Source organism: Vigna radiata, unplaced genomic scaffold, assembly GCF_000741045.1.
Source record: "Vigna radiata var. radiata cultivar VC1973A unplaced genomic scaffold, Vradiata_ver6 scaffold_246, whole genome shotgun sequence".
NCBI classification, from domain to species: Eukaryota; Viridiplantae; Streptophyta; class Magnoliopsida; order Fabales; family Fabaceae; genus Vigna; species Vigna radiata.
Genome location: NW_014541805.1, coordinates 141,133 through 155,668, shown reverse-complemented (window position 1 = coordinate 155,668; position 14,536 = coordinate 141,133). Strand labels below are relative to the sequence as shown.

Below are 14,536 nucleotides of genomic sequence, written 5' to 3'. Positions count from 1 at the left end.
ATATAATTAGCTCACCCTTGCCTTGTTTTTGTGTATGTTGTATGTTTCTCTTTTGCGATGATCATCCTTGTTGGATGTGAGCAGATGAGCATGAGCCCACTTTGGAGGATGTTTTGGAAGACCAAGACAACACTGATGCTGCATCTTAGTTTTTTTTTAGGATTTATAATTTGTTGACCTTCTAGTTGAACATATGTATCTATTTTGAAAAACTCTAGAATTTTTCCCATGTGTTTTGNTTATTTAATTTCCTCTAGATTTCGGGATTACTGTAATCAAAACCTGATTAACTTTTCTACTCTTCAACTGCTCTCTTTTATTATCAATGTGGACATCTTGATTTTTAAACATGTATGGTATAAAATAGGGATGTCACATATTATCTAATTATAATATTAATGTTGTGTTTGTTTGAGTTGATTTATTGTAATCGAAAAAAGAAATGTAGGTATCAATATTGTTTGGATGAGGTGATTTGCAGTGATTTTGAAAGACTGATGTTTTAGATTGAGCTTCGACGAATCTTTGCACGAATAAAGAGAATGAAGAGAAAGTCATGTCAACACATTTTAAATTACAAGAATATCCATTTCTTTTACACTATACTCTTTTTACTTTTTTTCAGAGTACATTTTTTCTTTTTGACTGTCCAAGCTTGCATTCAACAAAAACCATCCAAAAATAATTTGATTAATTAAAACATGAACATAAAAAAAAATATTAAACCATATAAAATTGAAGATTGGACCAAAACTTTTTATTTTCCAAACTTTGAAAACTAGAATTTTTTATAGTATTTTTTTTAAAAAGACAACATTATAATTTAACCTTGTTTCGTTATGTGGAGTCCATCGTTTCCTTTTCAACCAGCGGTTGTTCATTTCCTATATTCAAATTCAATTTTTATTTTTCAATACCGATTAGTGGGACTTGTCAAAGGTTTTTAGTTACCAAAGTTAGTTTGCTTCCAAAAGCAAGGTTGACACTGTAGTCATAAGTGTTTATACTGTAAAAAAAAAAAAAACTTTTAATGTGACTACTGAGGAGGATTCAATTACAGAAATCGCGGTCGATTTTTCGAATGAAGAGAATGAGTTTAACCTTTTAGTTGAGGTTCGAGATTACATGACTCGTTTATGTTAGGACATAGATATGTGCGATTGGACTAAAGGATAATATGTTCTTAGTGAAGGCATTGGTATCAATGCCATTAACTTGAAAATTTGCAAAGGGAGCAAATACGTATGTCATGGTAAAGAGGGTTCCCCATAAGACTTTTTTTACACGTATACATGTTTGTTCAACAATTTTCTTGTGAAGATACATTGGACGAGTTTCAGATGGGCGTGGTACTTGAATTGAACTTCGTTCCTACCCAATTGCATCTGGATTGTTGGGCATATATTCAAGCCTTCTGGATCTTATGCTTAGTGATAGATTTAACCCCAACACGTATCTTATTTCTGCACCATTTTCATACTTGCTCGAATTTTCAGAAAGGGTGAATGTCTCTTATTGCGGAGAAAGAAAAGTAGCTTTTTCTCTTTGTATGCTGTCTCGTACGAGGAGTTCAAAACTGAATAGTTCATCATTCATAAATTCAAAACCAATTTCTTCCCGAGTCATTCTTTTATAATTTCAAAAAACTTATATTTACAATGCCCAACTTTGGTTACATGTACTGTATTGAAAAAAAATAAATCGTAAGCTTAACCGTAAGCCAAAATTAATCAATATAAAATGGACTTTTTCTATTAATGCATACTTTTGCAAGATGATCTTAAAATATCTATATTGTATAATAGCACACAGCATCTTAAATTGAAGACTTTAAATATTATAATATTTTTCCAATGATGTTAACAAAATTTGAAATATTGGATCTTAAAAAATAAAAGAATATATATTTTTTATCTTGAAAATATGTATTTATATGAACAACTAAGCCAAATATTAATTTAACTTCTTGTACTATAATATCATTGACTTGGATTAAAAGTTGCAAATATGACACGAAATAAATAGTATATTTCTTTAATAAAAAAAATTAATGCATTAAATATCTACTTCATTATTTATTAATTATTAATTATTTATTAATTTGACTTAAAAGAGATGACAATAATAGATTAATGTGAATTCGATAGAGACAAAAAAACAAATTAACACAAAAAAAAAAACGCACGAAAAAACATAAATATCAATTTGAATTAGAGAGGATTTGTGTCTATATAAGTCTTCCATTTTCATAGTTTTGAACTCACTTAAATTTTGTTTCATTATCATATAAGCCATTAAGCATGATGATTAAATTTGTGTGTGTCTTTTTTCTTCTTTTTGTCACGACTTTTGTCATCGAAGTTGTTCATGTGAGTGATGTTTCTCTATTTCCTTTTATACCTATGATATATTAGCTTTTTTAAGATTATTGGTATAAAAGTGTTGTTTAAAAATTTGATTTATTTTTTACATGTATAGGGTGGTGGCGAAGGATCTCTTAAACCAGAAGGTATTTATTTTTATGAAATTTTCAAAAGATAATAAATTAATATTAAACTTAATATTATGAACTGAAATGTGTTATATGAATGATTTCAGAGTGTCCGACGAAATGCGACTATCGTTGTTCAGAGAGTCGACTTAAGAAGGCATGTCTCTACTATTGTAACTTGTGTTGTGATAAATGTTTATGTGTTCCATCTGGAACCTACGGTAACAGGGAAGAATGTCCATGTTATAACAATTGGAAAACCAAAAATGGAACACCTAAATGTCCGTAATTCAACTTCAATATAACATTCTTTCAAAACAATAACTTTTTTCTTCTTTCTCAAACTTTAATCTATTTTTGTGGTTTTATATTCATTTTCTTTTAATTCATTCATGCAATATTCTATTAAAAAAAAAATAGATTGATACCACATAATACGTTTGATTTTGACAAATTATACAAAACTCGTGTTTTTAAAAATTTAATTATTCATCTAAGAGACATATATTACTTAGTTTTTTTTAGCTATTAAAGATCAGTTTAATGTTACAAAATGTCAAACTAATATATATTTAAGCAAATCACAATAAATAGTGAACGGTTAGCAAAATTAAAAAATGATTTTGTATAACGTCAAACTAATATATACTATTTTAAACTAAATAATATAAATTTAACGTCAAAGGAAGTTATAGATGACAAATAGTTATAGATTATTTACATATAAAACAGTGTTTTTGTAAATTTTACTCATTTTCATCTAAATGTTGCTGTGTATCCTTCTTTAACTTTTATAACAAGTAGATTTGAAAATAATTTTTAAATACAGATTTCACAAATAACAAATATATATATATATATATATATATATATATATATATATATATATATATATATTATAATTGATGTAAAATCAAATACAAATGTTAGGATATATTTATTAATGTGTAAAACATTAATTGTTTATTAACAACAAACCATTAAATAATTTTTTTTTCATTTTAATTATTATAAAATTATAAGATTTTAAAATGTTAAAACAGTAAAATAACACGTGACAATATCTCGATAATGTTATATCACACAATCACAATCTCCTCATCAACCACTTAACAACATATTATCCAATTAATAAAAATTTAGTAACAAAAAATCAATTATAAAATATAAACTCATTAAATATAAATCATTAAAAAATTATTTTATTAAGAACTCAATTGAAAGATTATAAATTTATAAGAAACTTAAAATACAATTAAATCTAATTTAAATTGAATATACAGATTAATCGTTGTTCAAATTTAATTAAATATAAAATTCATAGCATAAAAGTATCTGTTTTACCTAAACATAGTTAATTGTAAGTAAAATATATTTGATCTTACAATTTTATTATTAACATTAACAATTATGCTTTGAAAATACGACTTCAGTTTAAAAAATTAAAAATTATCTAATTTAATGACGATGTTTTGACAAGAAAATTGTGACTACTTAACACAACTTAACCTTCTATATAACTTTTTTTTAAAAAATAATCCAAATTAATAATTTTCAAATAAAATTAACCCACGTCCTACCTGTTATACAATAAAGATGTAAATTATTTTTATAACCTGGTGATAATAATGCAAGAATTTGAATATCAAATAAGGGTAGTGGTAGCGGTGGTGGAGGAACGGGGAGGAGAGGAGAGGGTTTTGAAGAGCAATTATTTCGATTTTCTTTGTAATAATAAATAAATAAAGCCCTTCAACTCGAATTGGAAGAAAGGAAAAGAAAAGATGGAATGAGTTATCTCTGTCTTATGACGCGACTAAGAGGAGAGTAGCAAAGGAAATTTAATTCTGGTTTCAGATTCATCCCACAGTCACAGGTTCCCATTCTTTTTCAATTGCTGTGTTCATTGCTATTGCTCTTTCTCTCTCTCATTATGTTAATTCTCATTGTTCCTCTTATTTCCTTTCGCTTCGATGCAGTTTATGCTGCAATCTGCATTATCGTATTGTTCTTAATTCAATTTATGTAACTGCTGAAGGCCAAAACTGGAATTACAGTCATGCTAGCCTAGACATTTTAGTAAGAAAGTGTTGGAATCTAGTTCTACACACACCTAGGGTAACTCAATTAACAAAATTGTGACTGAAAATAAAGCTGTGAGAAATTCAATAGGATGAGTGCTCATCTGACTCTATCGCAAATTAAGTTATAAAATGAAACTAGTTCTCTGTGAACTGATGGCTGTTCACAAAATAATGTGTTATTTGCAGATTGACTCCGATCTTCTCGTCGGAAGTTATATCACGTTAGCAGTGTGTCCGCAACGTGACTGGATAAGAGAATGAGTGCAGAGATTGATTCAACTTCTGCTCCTGAACTTCATAAAATGTCTGGAACTTCATCAGTAACAACCCCTAGTGGCCAAAAGCTCTCTATATTTGCAGCCAAATCAGGATTTGTCATCCCTAAAAACAAATTGTCCGGGTCACTGGTCCCTATTTTCCGAGGGGCTAAAAAACACGGGGTCACTGGAGCCATCAATGAAGAAAGTTCAAAACAAACTGAGAGGAAATCAAAATGGGGACATGATCTTACACAGGATGCGACTGTCAGGAGGGGAAAGGCTCTAGCTTTGCAGGTGTTTCCTGGAATCCTTTCAAACAACACTCCACTAACGTTTATATTGCTATGTATTTTTTTTCTCTCATTCTTCCATTATCATTTCCTTTAAAGCATTCAATTCTAAGGTCATATTTACATTTCTTTATAAGTTTTGGTTAAAATGTTTATTCTTTTATTACTCCCTACTCCTTTTTGTCTTTTTTTTTTTAAAAAAAATTGTAGTTTTACAATGTTCTTCACATGCTTTGGATGCGACCTTAATCTTTGCTCGTGATACCCCTCCTCACAATGCTTCTTTGCCCGTTTTAAATCCCCAATACTGCATGTTGTGAGGTACAAGACATGAAAACCATGATATTGACATTAGTAAAGAGGTATTTTGTTGGACTTTGGCAGGGAATGTGATTTATATCTAGAAGCTATTCAAATTTCCTTACATGTTGGGTGGCATAGTGTGTGCTTCTGCTAATATTTGCTCAGGTTCTTGCTTCCGCGGTATCTACAACTCATACTTTTGTTGCACACAATTTGTAGATTCGAGTGGATCAAATCACAAAGCAGTTGGAATCAGAAAAACTGGAAGTTGGGGACACTCAGAACTTGCCATTGGGAGCTGAGAACACGGATAAAAGCAAATCTGGCTCTCAAATGAACAGCAACAAGGTTAACGACAATTTACACTATTCCTTTTTAATTTTTATCACTTATTATTTTCTCAATGCTGTGCGTTTATTATTATTAAATCAACTTCTGATGTTGTTTTATGGATCTAAGAAGTCAGAAATGCTCGAACTTGAAAAGCGTGGAGCCATAGGTTTGTTTTTCTTGAAGTACCTATACTTTTTATGCCTCCTCATGTCCCTTTTAATTCATACATACTGTTTATTCCAACATAATCGTGATCTTAATCATTTCCAGGTGAAATACTAAAATTAGATCCCAGTTACAAACCTCCACGTGGTTTTAAACCATTGTTAAAAGAAGGCAGCATTCCTTTGCCTGTAAGTATTGATTCTAAAATGGTTCCAACTTCCAATAATTTAATAATCCAATGGATTGAGAAAATAATGGATGAATAATTGCCATTCATTAATCACAATTACCCAATCCATAAAATCCATTTAATATTTACTGAAATGAATTGATTGCATTGGATTTAATTTTGGTTGGATTATGGATATATGGATCATTTTGCTACCAGAATGTATCCACCATGTTTTATATAGTTCTTTTTCCTTACTGTCAATGAACATTGATAAAAAAGAAGGGCAATTCATGCACTAGTTTCCCACCTAAAATGGTCTGGGGAGTGTAGATGTACTCGGTCATATCCCTACAACCAAGGAAATTTTCTAGGATTTGAACCCATGATTTGTAGGTCACAAGCTAGTATCATTACCGTTGTGTGGACACTAATCCTCTACTATTCACTAATATTGATATATTTAATAGTTTCATGTCTGGTCAAAACTCTAGTATGGTTGACATTTTGTGGGCCTTATAATATTTCTTAATGTTGCAAGATTGTGGCAATTTTTAGGTGATAGGACCTTATATTATTTGAGTTTTACTTGAAGGTCCGTTTGTTTGACCTGAGCATGTGGAAAGTGTTAATTAACTGACCAGAAACAGACAACTCATTTCTAGATTTTCTTTTCCAAACCGGTCTTCTCATTTATTTTCTTGGACTAATTTCCTGATGGTTGATGTTTCTTGAGAAGCTCGCACCTCAGAGAAAGTTGAAAAATAACTTGTATTACAAGATGTACCTATGAATTAAGCTTCAGAATTTAGTGGCACTAACACCCCCCCAGCCTGGTTTACCATATATTAATAGTATACGCAATACTGATTGCTATGTAGGGTAACTATGCAAAATGAGTCAACTGCTTTTGCTGCTCATGTTGTTTACAGCAAAGTTTGGCAGTTCTTAGTTGTAAACTTAATGTTAAGAATGATCTGTGACTTTTTCAAAATTAAAATATCTTTAAGTTAACTAAACTTGAAGTTCTCTATAACGCAATAAAAAGTCTTACATGCAATACCATACACAGGTTCAAGAATATCCTGGGTACAATTTTGTTGGTCTAATATATGGACCTGAAGGTGATAATCAGAAACAACTAGAAAAGGTAAGATCTTTGGGTTGATATCTAATCTCCATCTAGTGCTTTACAGTCACTAAGCTGTATATATATACGGATTTAGTTCATGAAATTAATTTCTTCATTTTTTAATTGATCTCTGATATATGCATATACAAGGAAACTGGTGCCAAGATAAAAATTCATGGAACCAAAGCAGACACAGGAGAGAAAGTAAGTTCCTTCACTTTGTTGATAATGTAATGTGACTATTATCCACTGCACATATAACTGAAATATTTTAACTTGATTTCGGGAGGAAAGAACTGTAATTGTTTGCATTTGTTTTCTGTTTTCTATTCGTTAACTGCTCTACGTTTCCAGGGTGAAATTAAGCCTGGAACTGATATCCATTCCAGTTACAAGGAGATGTGTGTTAACATATCAGCTGATAGTTTTGAAAAAGTGGATGCAGCAATGTCAATAATTGAACTGCTGATTACCTCTGTAACTGTGAGTCTTGTCATTTCAAATGACACAAGTTTGTATGATTTATGGTTATGTTATAATATATTTTATGACTACTAGTTTTATAATGATGTCATTCCTTATGTAATTTTGTTCGTTCCTTGTAATAATTGCTGTCTTTTATTCAGGGGAATTTAGACGCTGGCTCTACACCCTCTGTATCAGTTTCTAGGGAAAACACTGATATTCTGTGTCAAAGCCGAGAAGGCCAGCCTTCTCATGCAGATTCTGTTTCTCTGGAAAACAAGGCTGTTCTGCAACCAGGAGCTGTTACCCAAAAGTATGAAGATAACTTCCAATACTCCACACCATGGTTTTCAGTGGTTCCTTCTAATACCCCCATTTTTGCTTCATCTGGCTCTGTAGCCCCCCCAAACCCATTAGGCCTTGCTAGAACTCCCCATTTTCCGTCGCAAACTTCAAATTCGGTTCCTACTTTTGGTGCTCAACCTGGATTTCAACCAATTATTCCAAATCAACATGTTTCCGTGCAAGCACCACCACCAAGACAGATTTTACACTATCCTCATTTGACTCAAGCGAGTCCTTTGGGTCACGTTGGGCCCCCAAGAAATGCTTCTGTAATATCTGTACGGAATCTGTCAACTCCAACAAATGCTTCACATTCATTTCCTGTTACTTTAAGCCAATCAACGCCAATAGGACAAGTGCAGACATCAGTTTCTTCATTTCCTCTACCCATATCTGGTGTATCACCACTGCCCATACCTAGCCAGCCCATCACCCATCTTGGGGCCCCTTCTGGACAGAATGAAGCCCCTGTCGCTGTTAAAACATCTATTGGTCCCAGCAATATGGGGTCAATGGCTCCACCTGGAAGACCTGCCTCTCTACATCAACAACCTGAAGTTGCATTTATGCCACCACAGTCAAATATGTCAATGATACCACGATCTGCTTCCTTTCCTTTACATCAAGTAGGAATATCCCCCGGACCACTATCATCTTTGAGACCTATGTCTGTACCAATACCTGCACCTAAACATTCATCTGTAAACCATTTATCAGGACCTGTTTCATTTCCTTCGTCAGGAATATCCCCCTCTTTTCCATTGCCTCAGCAAGCGGGAATACCCAATTCTGCTTCTGGAATTGCTCCTTTTCACACCCATGTAAAACCATCTGTCTTGGCGCCATCAAAATCTGGAAATTTTACTTTTCGATCACATCCCCCCAATGCAGACTACAGTCAAGTGGTTTCTGGACCAAACAGTCAAGCAGGTGCTACGCAGGAGCCACCTTCTGGTCCCCGGCCATTTGGGTTTGGCGTGCCTGATCAGCCTCTTCAAAACTTTCCTAGGACACAATTCCCTGCTCAAATGGATCAAACCATTTCCTTCGGGGGAAGATCAGGTTCCATGTCGAACTCAATTCCTCCACCAAGGCATACTGCATTTCCATATGGTGGTCAACCTGCATCTAGATCTCCAGTCCCACAAATGGGTATGAATAACTTCATTCCTGCTCCACAAAGGCCAAACATGACCGGTGCTGTTGCCCAAAGAGGCATGCCTATCCGACAAAGCTACGCCGTTCAGATGGCACGGCCAGATATCCATATGCCCCTGAATCACAAGTTTGTCAACAATACGCTCATGGCTTCTGGTAAGCTACCATATTCTGCGGACCAAATTTATGACCCCTTTTCACCCACTTCTGCACCTCCACAACAAAAAGGTAATCCTGGACAATGAGGGAATTTGATGTGGCCACAGATACGTCGCTGACAGTGAAATCTTGAGTTATGACTGCTGTTTTAGGCAAGCAGGCGAGATACTAATTGTATAGATGGTTTCTTATTACAAGTTTTAGTTGAGAGGACATATTGTCATAGTTATTTTTGGGCCTTTCTTCTGAGTGCCCATTACCGATGCTTTATTGGGAATTGAGTTCAGCCAATCTTTTCAGAAATGTGGTAATCCCTCCACTATGTAAGCCACTTCATTTCATTTGCATTTGGATTTCGTCACTGCGGTTGCGCCTGTTAGTTTTAAGTTATATTTAAAATGTATAATTTGAAATAATCTTTTAACTATTTTAGATTTAGTCCATAATTTCTTATTAGATAATGTTTTTGACATAATTAAATATAGTTTAAAATATTTATCCCTGGAGCTGTAAAAGTTAATATTTTTTATAAAGTCCATCTCGCCATTTTTTAATTGTGTACTTTGAAAGTCAAAAATAACTTTTGGATTTAGTTTTTAGACTGCACAGTCCAGACGTTATTTAGTTTCTGAATTTCGTAATTTATATTGCACAGTCGAAAAGCTATTTACGGATTTTACAATTCAAAAGGAATTTATTTTATGGAGGTATAGGAAGAAGCTGCCTGAGCAGATTACTCAAAATTGGGCTTGAGTTTTGCGCTCGGGGTCAGGATATTGCTTCCTGCACCCCCACAATTATTAAATGCTCTGCACACTAACAAAAATAAAATAAAATATTCTTCATTGTTCCAGAATAAATTTCATGTGGGGATGCTCCAAATAATCTCATTCCGAAAGATATATACATTTCAGAATTTCTATTTCAAAAACTTGTTCCAGATAATTGTCAGTAATCCAAAAGTCACTTCTGAAAATAATAAAATAGTCATTTTGCAAAATTTTGAAGGTGCATAAATAAAGGGTGCTGGCTGCCATCTACTTTGTTGCTTCAGCTTATGAAGGCATAAGGGGTAACGGCCTAAAATCCCAGATGCCTACGTTTATTGATTTTAATTATATATATATATTTAAAAATTCTTAAAGGTACAAGAAATATATTATTATTATTATTATTGTATGAATCTAAATTAAAATAATATATATTAAATGTTATTAACATAAAAAAATTATAAATTATATTATCATAAAAGTAATATTATTTTATATTTGATACTTTATTGGGTTTTAACCCATTGTCTCTAATCAACTGCACCTGTTCAGAGATAGATCCAAAATAATCACGGGTTAGCCTTAAGAACTTATCGATTTGTCACGGGTTTATCTTATATCAACTTCGAATTTCTTAGTATCCAATTTTTATATATTAAAAAAGGACAGAAAGATTCCCATGTTAATCAAACCATGCTTCTATATATAATTACGTTGAGCTATTTCAGCATGTCATAAAATCTTTTAAAAAACTACTGTTATATTAACTTTTAATATTGAATGTCCATTTAAAGGATTTAACGAAAAACACACAACAGCAGCTAAGCCCCTTTAATTACAGTAAAGATTTGAGTTTCTTTTGTCATCATTGTTGACCTCCATTTGTGTCAATCGATTTTCGACTTCAAATGTAAAATTTTTGTGTTTATTCAGAAGAAATAATTGTAGATTTAGCACAGGTTGAACTCAACCTTTTACCTTTTGTATGCAATTTCTTAGATGATTTGGTTTCTTCCACTTCAACCTCCTGTGTTGATGAAAGAATAATAGAAAAGGGCTTTCCAATTTTCTGCTTCAGCAGCACTTTTCAGAGGTACATGCTTCTTCCTTATTTAAATCCTTGAACATACAATGGGTTGCACAAAATATGTTTGTTGGTATCAGTCTACGGTTTCCTGTGGCTTGCTTTTGATATTCTTCATCTTACTTTATTCCTGTGGGCTGTCTGGTTTCATATAAGTTCATATTGGAAAAAATAAAAGGGAACCTTATTGCACAAATGGTTTAGTTTTTTTTTTTTTTCAATAAAAGAAACATAACGAAGGATTATAGGACGCCTAGAGACAAAATTTGGTTCACATGTGATAGAGATGTAGGTCCCACAGGCAAAGGCCAGAGCACTATGGCTAGTAAAGTAAAGTCATACATAAGTCACAACCAAAGCAAAGCACAATGTTACATAGCATAGCATAGTATAGCATAGCATTGTATGAGATCAGATCAGATTCCCTTGAAGAACAAAGTCTTAATTGGAATGGTTTCCAAAAGCAAAAGGGTGAGCGATGCAGCATTCTCCTCCTTCATCTTGCTTTTACTGTTGGTTGGGTTTGGTAACTCAGATTTAGGCAAAGACAGAGAAGAGTGTGCAGACAAACTTATAGGGCTGGCTAGCTGTGTTCCTTACGTTGGTGGTGAGGCCAAAACCCCAACCATAGACTGCTGCAGTGGTCTCAAAGCTGTCCTCGATAAGAGCAAAAAGTGCATCTGCATCCTCATCAAAGATCGTGATGACCCCAATCTTGGCATCAAAATCAATGCCACTCTCGCCATTCAACTACCCTCTGCTTGCAACGCACCTGCTAATATATCTCACTGTGTAGGTAACTACTCATATCATTTCACTCTTTTTTCTCAATATTTTCATTTTCATTTTCATTCCATTTCATATATAATATCATACTTTTCAGATCTTTTGCATTTAGCACCTAACTCTCCTGATGCCAAGGTGTTTGAGGGATTGCAAAAATCCGCCAAATCAAACAGTTCCACCCCAGTTTCCAGTGGTGATTATTATTACATTACTCTTAATACGTGTTTGTGATTAATCTTACGCCATAAATGCTTTGTTTTGAAAGTTGAAAATGGCAGGTGCAGGTGGTGGTGAAGAAAAGAGTGGTATGTCTACAGAGAGGTGGCCGGTGGCACACCTGCTTTCCTCGATCTTACTACCTCTTCTCTTCCTTCTTGTTTGAACTGAAGCAGCATCAGCACTCGCCTACTACTACTACTACTTGCTTCACGCCTCTGTTTCTCATCACTCTATATTTTTGTGTGCAAATCTGTAATAAAATCATTATATATCCATCTATTAATAGTAGTAGTAATCATGAATTCCTGACGTTATCTTTTTCATTCTCTCTATGTATCAACAGAAGGAAGGACCCACTTTCAATATACTTCATCAAGTACTTCCTCTTTGCATAACTTATTTTAATTTTATTATGTGAATGGTTCATTTTTAATTGAAAAACATGATGTAGTATTTTTCACATATCGGAGGTATACTTTCAAATAGGAAAAAAAATCTAATAATCAAAGCGAAAATGATGAAGGTAATGAGAATGACAAATGAGTCGAGTTACACCTCTTCACATATGTATTCAACATAACTTAAAAAAATTACTTTATAGTACCGATTCTCATAAATAATTCTTTTACCATTTATTGTTCCAACGTTATTATATATCATTTGCATTTTTTTACTTAATCTAACAATCTTATTTCTTTTATTTACTCCTATTTTTTCATAACAATTTATAAATTACATTGTGGTTTTTCGAAACATAAAACAAAACAAAATAAATAATATATAAATACATTCAACATAGAAAAGAAAAGAAGATAAAACAACCAAGATTGCCCAAATCTAGTCACCTAGCGCCTCATTCCTTGCGTCAAGTAAGCATAAGCTCGCCTAGCGAGTGGCTTTTGCACCATAGTAGGCAAAATGAGAGAAATATTATGAGAATAGGCAAAAAAAAAAAATTAATTACGAGAATAGGAAAGTCGTGAGGGGTCTAAACGACTTCTAATAAAGAAATCGTGTCTCCCCTGCACGACTTCACACTGTTCATTTGACCAATGTTGAAGTCGTGCACCCCAAGTAAGCATCAGCTTGCCCAGCGAGTAGATCTAGTCACTTAACGAGAGTTTAAACAGAGGTCAAATAGAAGGTTATCCCAGTCTCTGAAACTTACGGTCAAAACATTCCAAATACTTGCTCAACGAGCAATTTATTCTCCCAGCCACTATGCAAAGTTCTGCAGAACACCAATTATGCAGAATTTGCATTCTCTCAATCTCACATGTCATATCTTATGCACCTCTACCAACTTTTACCACTTTCATTTGGTATTCTAAGCCTCAATTAACTTATCCAACCGTATATGATCCAACTTAAACCAAGTTTAAACTCATTTCAACATGAAATCCCAATTCAAGTTAACTAAAATACCACTATATGGACCATAAATTAATTCTACCCATTTTAACACATAACTTAACTACTTAAGGGTATGAACAAGTCCAAAATAACCCAATAATAGATCCCGATAATTTTTGTTCTTTAATTGCTACACCAAATTCATGCAATTAATCTTCACAACATCAATCATGCACAACATCAAATCAATCTACAACTGAATCATACTACGCATCAAGCATCACACAACTAATTAAGCTCATTAAAAAAAAAACACATTGAACACTAGACCAGATAATGCAATTATACTCAATCAACATAGTATTTCAGCCACTATCAATCATACTCGTAAGTTTCAAAATTAAAGAATAACCATTAGCTACCAAGCTCTACACGCGCACAACCCTTGCTTCAAATTCAAGAAACTTTAGACACGCCTACAAACCACAAAATTGTGATTAAAGTGAGTCCCTAGAACTTCTCAGCAAGCAAGGAACTAGAAAAGATAGGGCGAAGACACATGCGATAAACTTCAAGTCGCATGTATCTTAAACTACGAATTTAAGAAAAAATGAGCATAAACTTACTTGCTCTAGAAGGAAAACTAATCGGATGATGATGGAGAATACACTGTTGTGATCTCCTATACGCTTCTTGATCATCAAACAGATAATTCAAGAGTCAGAAATCTTAGACAGAAGGAAAGGAAACTCAGAGAAAGACTTTTAGAGAAATGATGAGTATATTAGATAATGAGACTAATTTATGAAATTATATTTATATTATTGAATTATTTTAATATTAAGATATTTGATCTCATTATTTTAAAACACCTATCAACTTTAATATTCTATTTTCTAGATTCTTACATTCTATCTCACCTATATTCGTATTTATTAAATATTTATAGGATTAAATATGTTTTTAGTCC

The 14,536-nt window shown here is 32.9% G+C and overlaps 3 protein-coding genes and 1 long non-coding RNA gene across 6 annotated transcripts in view; all 4 read left to right on the top strand.

The window, feature by feature from the left end:
* Nucleotides 1–326, top strand: part of LOC111240661 — a 3,286-nt gene extending 2,960 nt beyond the window's left edge. The window contains exon 3 of the long non-coding RNA XR_002666146.1: nucleotides 85–326. This is a non-coding gene — a long non-coding RNA (uncharacterized LOC111240661). The remainder of the gene's footprint in view (nucleotides 1–84) is intronic.
* A 1,972-nt stretch (nucleotides 327–2,298) lies between these two features.
* On the top strand, nucleotides 2,299–2,780 carry LOC111240662 (gibberellin-regulated protein 12). The gene is made up of 3 exons (XM_022776141.1): nucleotides 2,299–2,369; nucleotides 2,479–2,509; nucleotides 2,599–2,780. The coding sequence occupies exons 1-3, from the start codon at nucleotides 2,301–2,303 to the stop codon at nucleotides 2,778–2,780; spliced, it is 282 nt and encodes a 93-aa protein (XP_022631862.1). The 5' UTR covers nucleotides 2,299–2,300.
* A 1,360-nt stretch (nucleotides 2,781–4,140) lies between these two features.
* LOC106778311 (splicing factor 1) lies at nucleotides 4,141–9,740 on the top strand. Of its 2 annotated transcripts, none has more exons than XM_014666256.2 (9): nucleotides 4,141–4,367; nucleotides 4,762–5,129; nucleotides 5,648–5,776; nucleotides 5,891–5,927; nucleotides 6,032–6,114; nucleotides 7,168–7,245; nucleotides 7,378–7,431; nucleotides 7,582–7,710; nucleotides 7,854–9,740. In XM_014666256.2, the coding sequence occupies exons 2-9, from the start codon at nucleotides 4,833–4,835 to the stop codon at nucleotides 9,438–9,440; spliced, it is 2,394 nt and encodes a 797-aa protein (XP_014521742.1). In that variant the 5' UTR covers nucleotides 4,141–4,367; nucleotides 4,762–4,832; the 3' UTR covers nucleotides 9,441–9,740. The 2 variants fall into 2 exon arrangements, with proteins under 2 accessions (XP_014521742.1, XP_014521741.1); XM_014666255.2 differs by having other exon boundaries at nucleotides 5,888–5,927.
* A 1,464-nt stretch (nucleotides 9,741–11,204) lies between these two features.
* On the top strand, nucleotides 11,205–12,592 carry LOC106778279 (protein YLS3). Of its 2 annotated transcripts, none has more exons than XM_014666223.2 (3): nucleotides 11,205–12,004; nucleotides 12,092–12,187; nucleotides 12,279–12,592. In XM_014666223.2, the coding sequence occupies exons 1-3, from the start codon at nucleotides 11,614–11,616 to the stop codon at nucleotides 12,374–12,376; spliced, it is 585 nt and encodes a 194-aa protein (XP_014521709.1). In that variant the 5' UTR covers nucleotides 11,205–11,613; the 3' UTR covers nucleotides 12,377–12,592. The 2 variants fall into 2 exon arrangements, with proteins under 2 accessions (XP_014521709.1, XP_014521708.1); XM_014666222.2 differs by having other exon boundaries at nucleotides 11,334–12,004; nucleotides 12,273–12,592.
* The last annotated feature ends 1,944 nt before the right edge of the window (nucleotides 12,593–14,536 follow it).

What these genes read in the sequence shown, in the direction of transcription:
- LOC106778279 (XM_014666222.2), top strand. Translation starts at nt 11,614, where the DNA reads ATGAGATCAGATCAGATTCCCTTGAAGAACAAAGTCTTAATTGGAATG. An exon ending in TAATATATCTCACTGTGTAG is followed by an intron (nt 12,005 to 12,091) that starts GTAACTACTCAT and finishes CATACTTTTCAG; the next exon opens with ATCTTTTGCATTTAGCACCT. An exon ending in TTCCACCCCAGTTTCCAGTG is followed by an intron (nt 12,188 to 12,272) that starts GTGATTATTATT and finishes TGAAAATGGCAG; the next exon opens with GTGCAGGTGGTGGTGAAGAA.
- LOC111240662 (XM_022776141.1), top strand. Translation starts at nt 2,301, where the DNA reads ATGATGATTAAATTTGTGTGTGTCTTTTTTCTTCTTTTTGTCACGACT. An exon ending in TTGTCATCGAAGTTGTTCAT is followed by an intron (nt 2,370 to 2,478) that starts GTGAGTGATGTT and finishes TTACATGTATAG; the next exon opens with GGTGGTGGCGAAGGATCTCT. An exon ending in AGGATCTCTTAAACCAGAAG is followed by an intron (nt 2,510 to 2,598) that starts GTATTTATTTTT and finishes GAATGATTTCAG; the next exon opens with AGTGTCCGACGAAATGCGAC.
- LOC106778311 (XM_014666255.2), top strand. Translation starts at nt 4,833, where the DNA reads ATGAGTGCAGAGATTGATTCAACTTCTGCTCCTGAACTTCATAAAATG. An exon ending in AAGCAGACACAGGAGAGAAA is followed by an intron (nt 7,432 to 7,581) that starts GTAAGTTCCTTC and finishes CTACGTTTCCAG; the next exon opens with GGTGAAATTAAGCCTGGAAC. An exon ending in TGCTGATTACCTCTGTAACT is followed by an intron (nt 7,711 to 7,853) that starts GTGAGTCTTGTC and finishes TCTTTTATTCAG; the next exon opens with GGGAATTTAGACGCTGGCTC.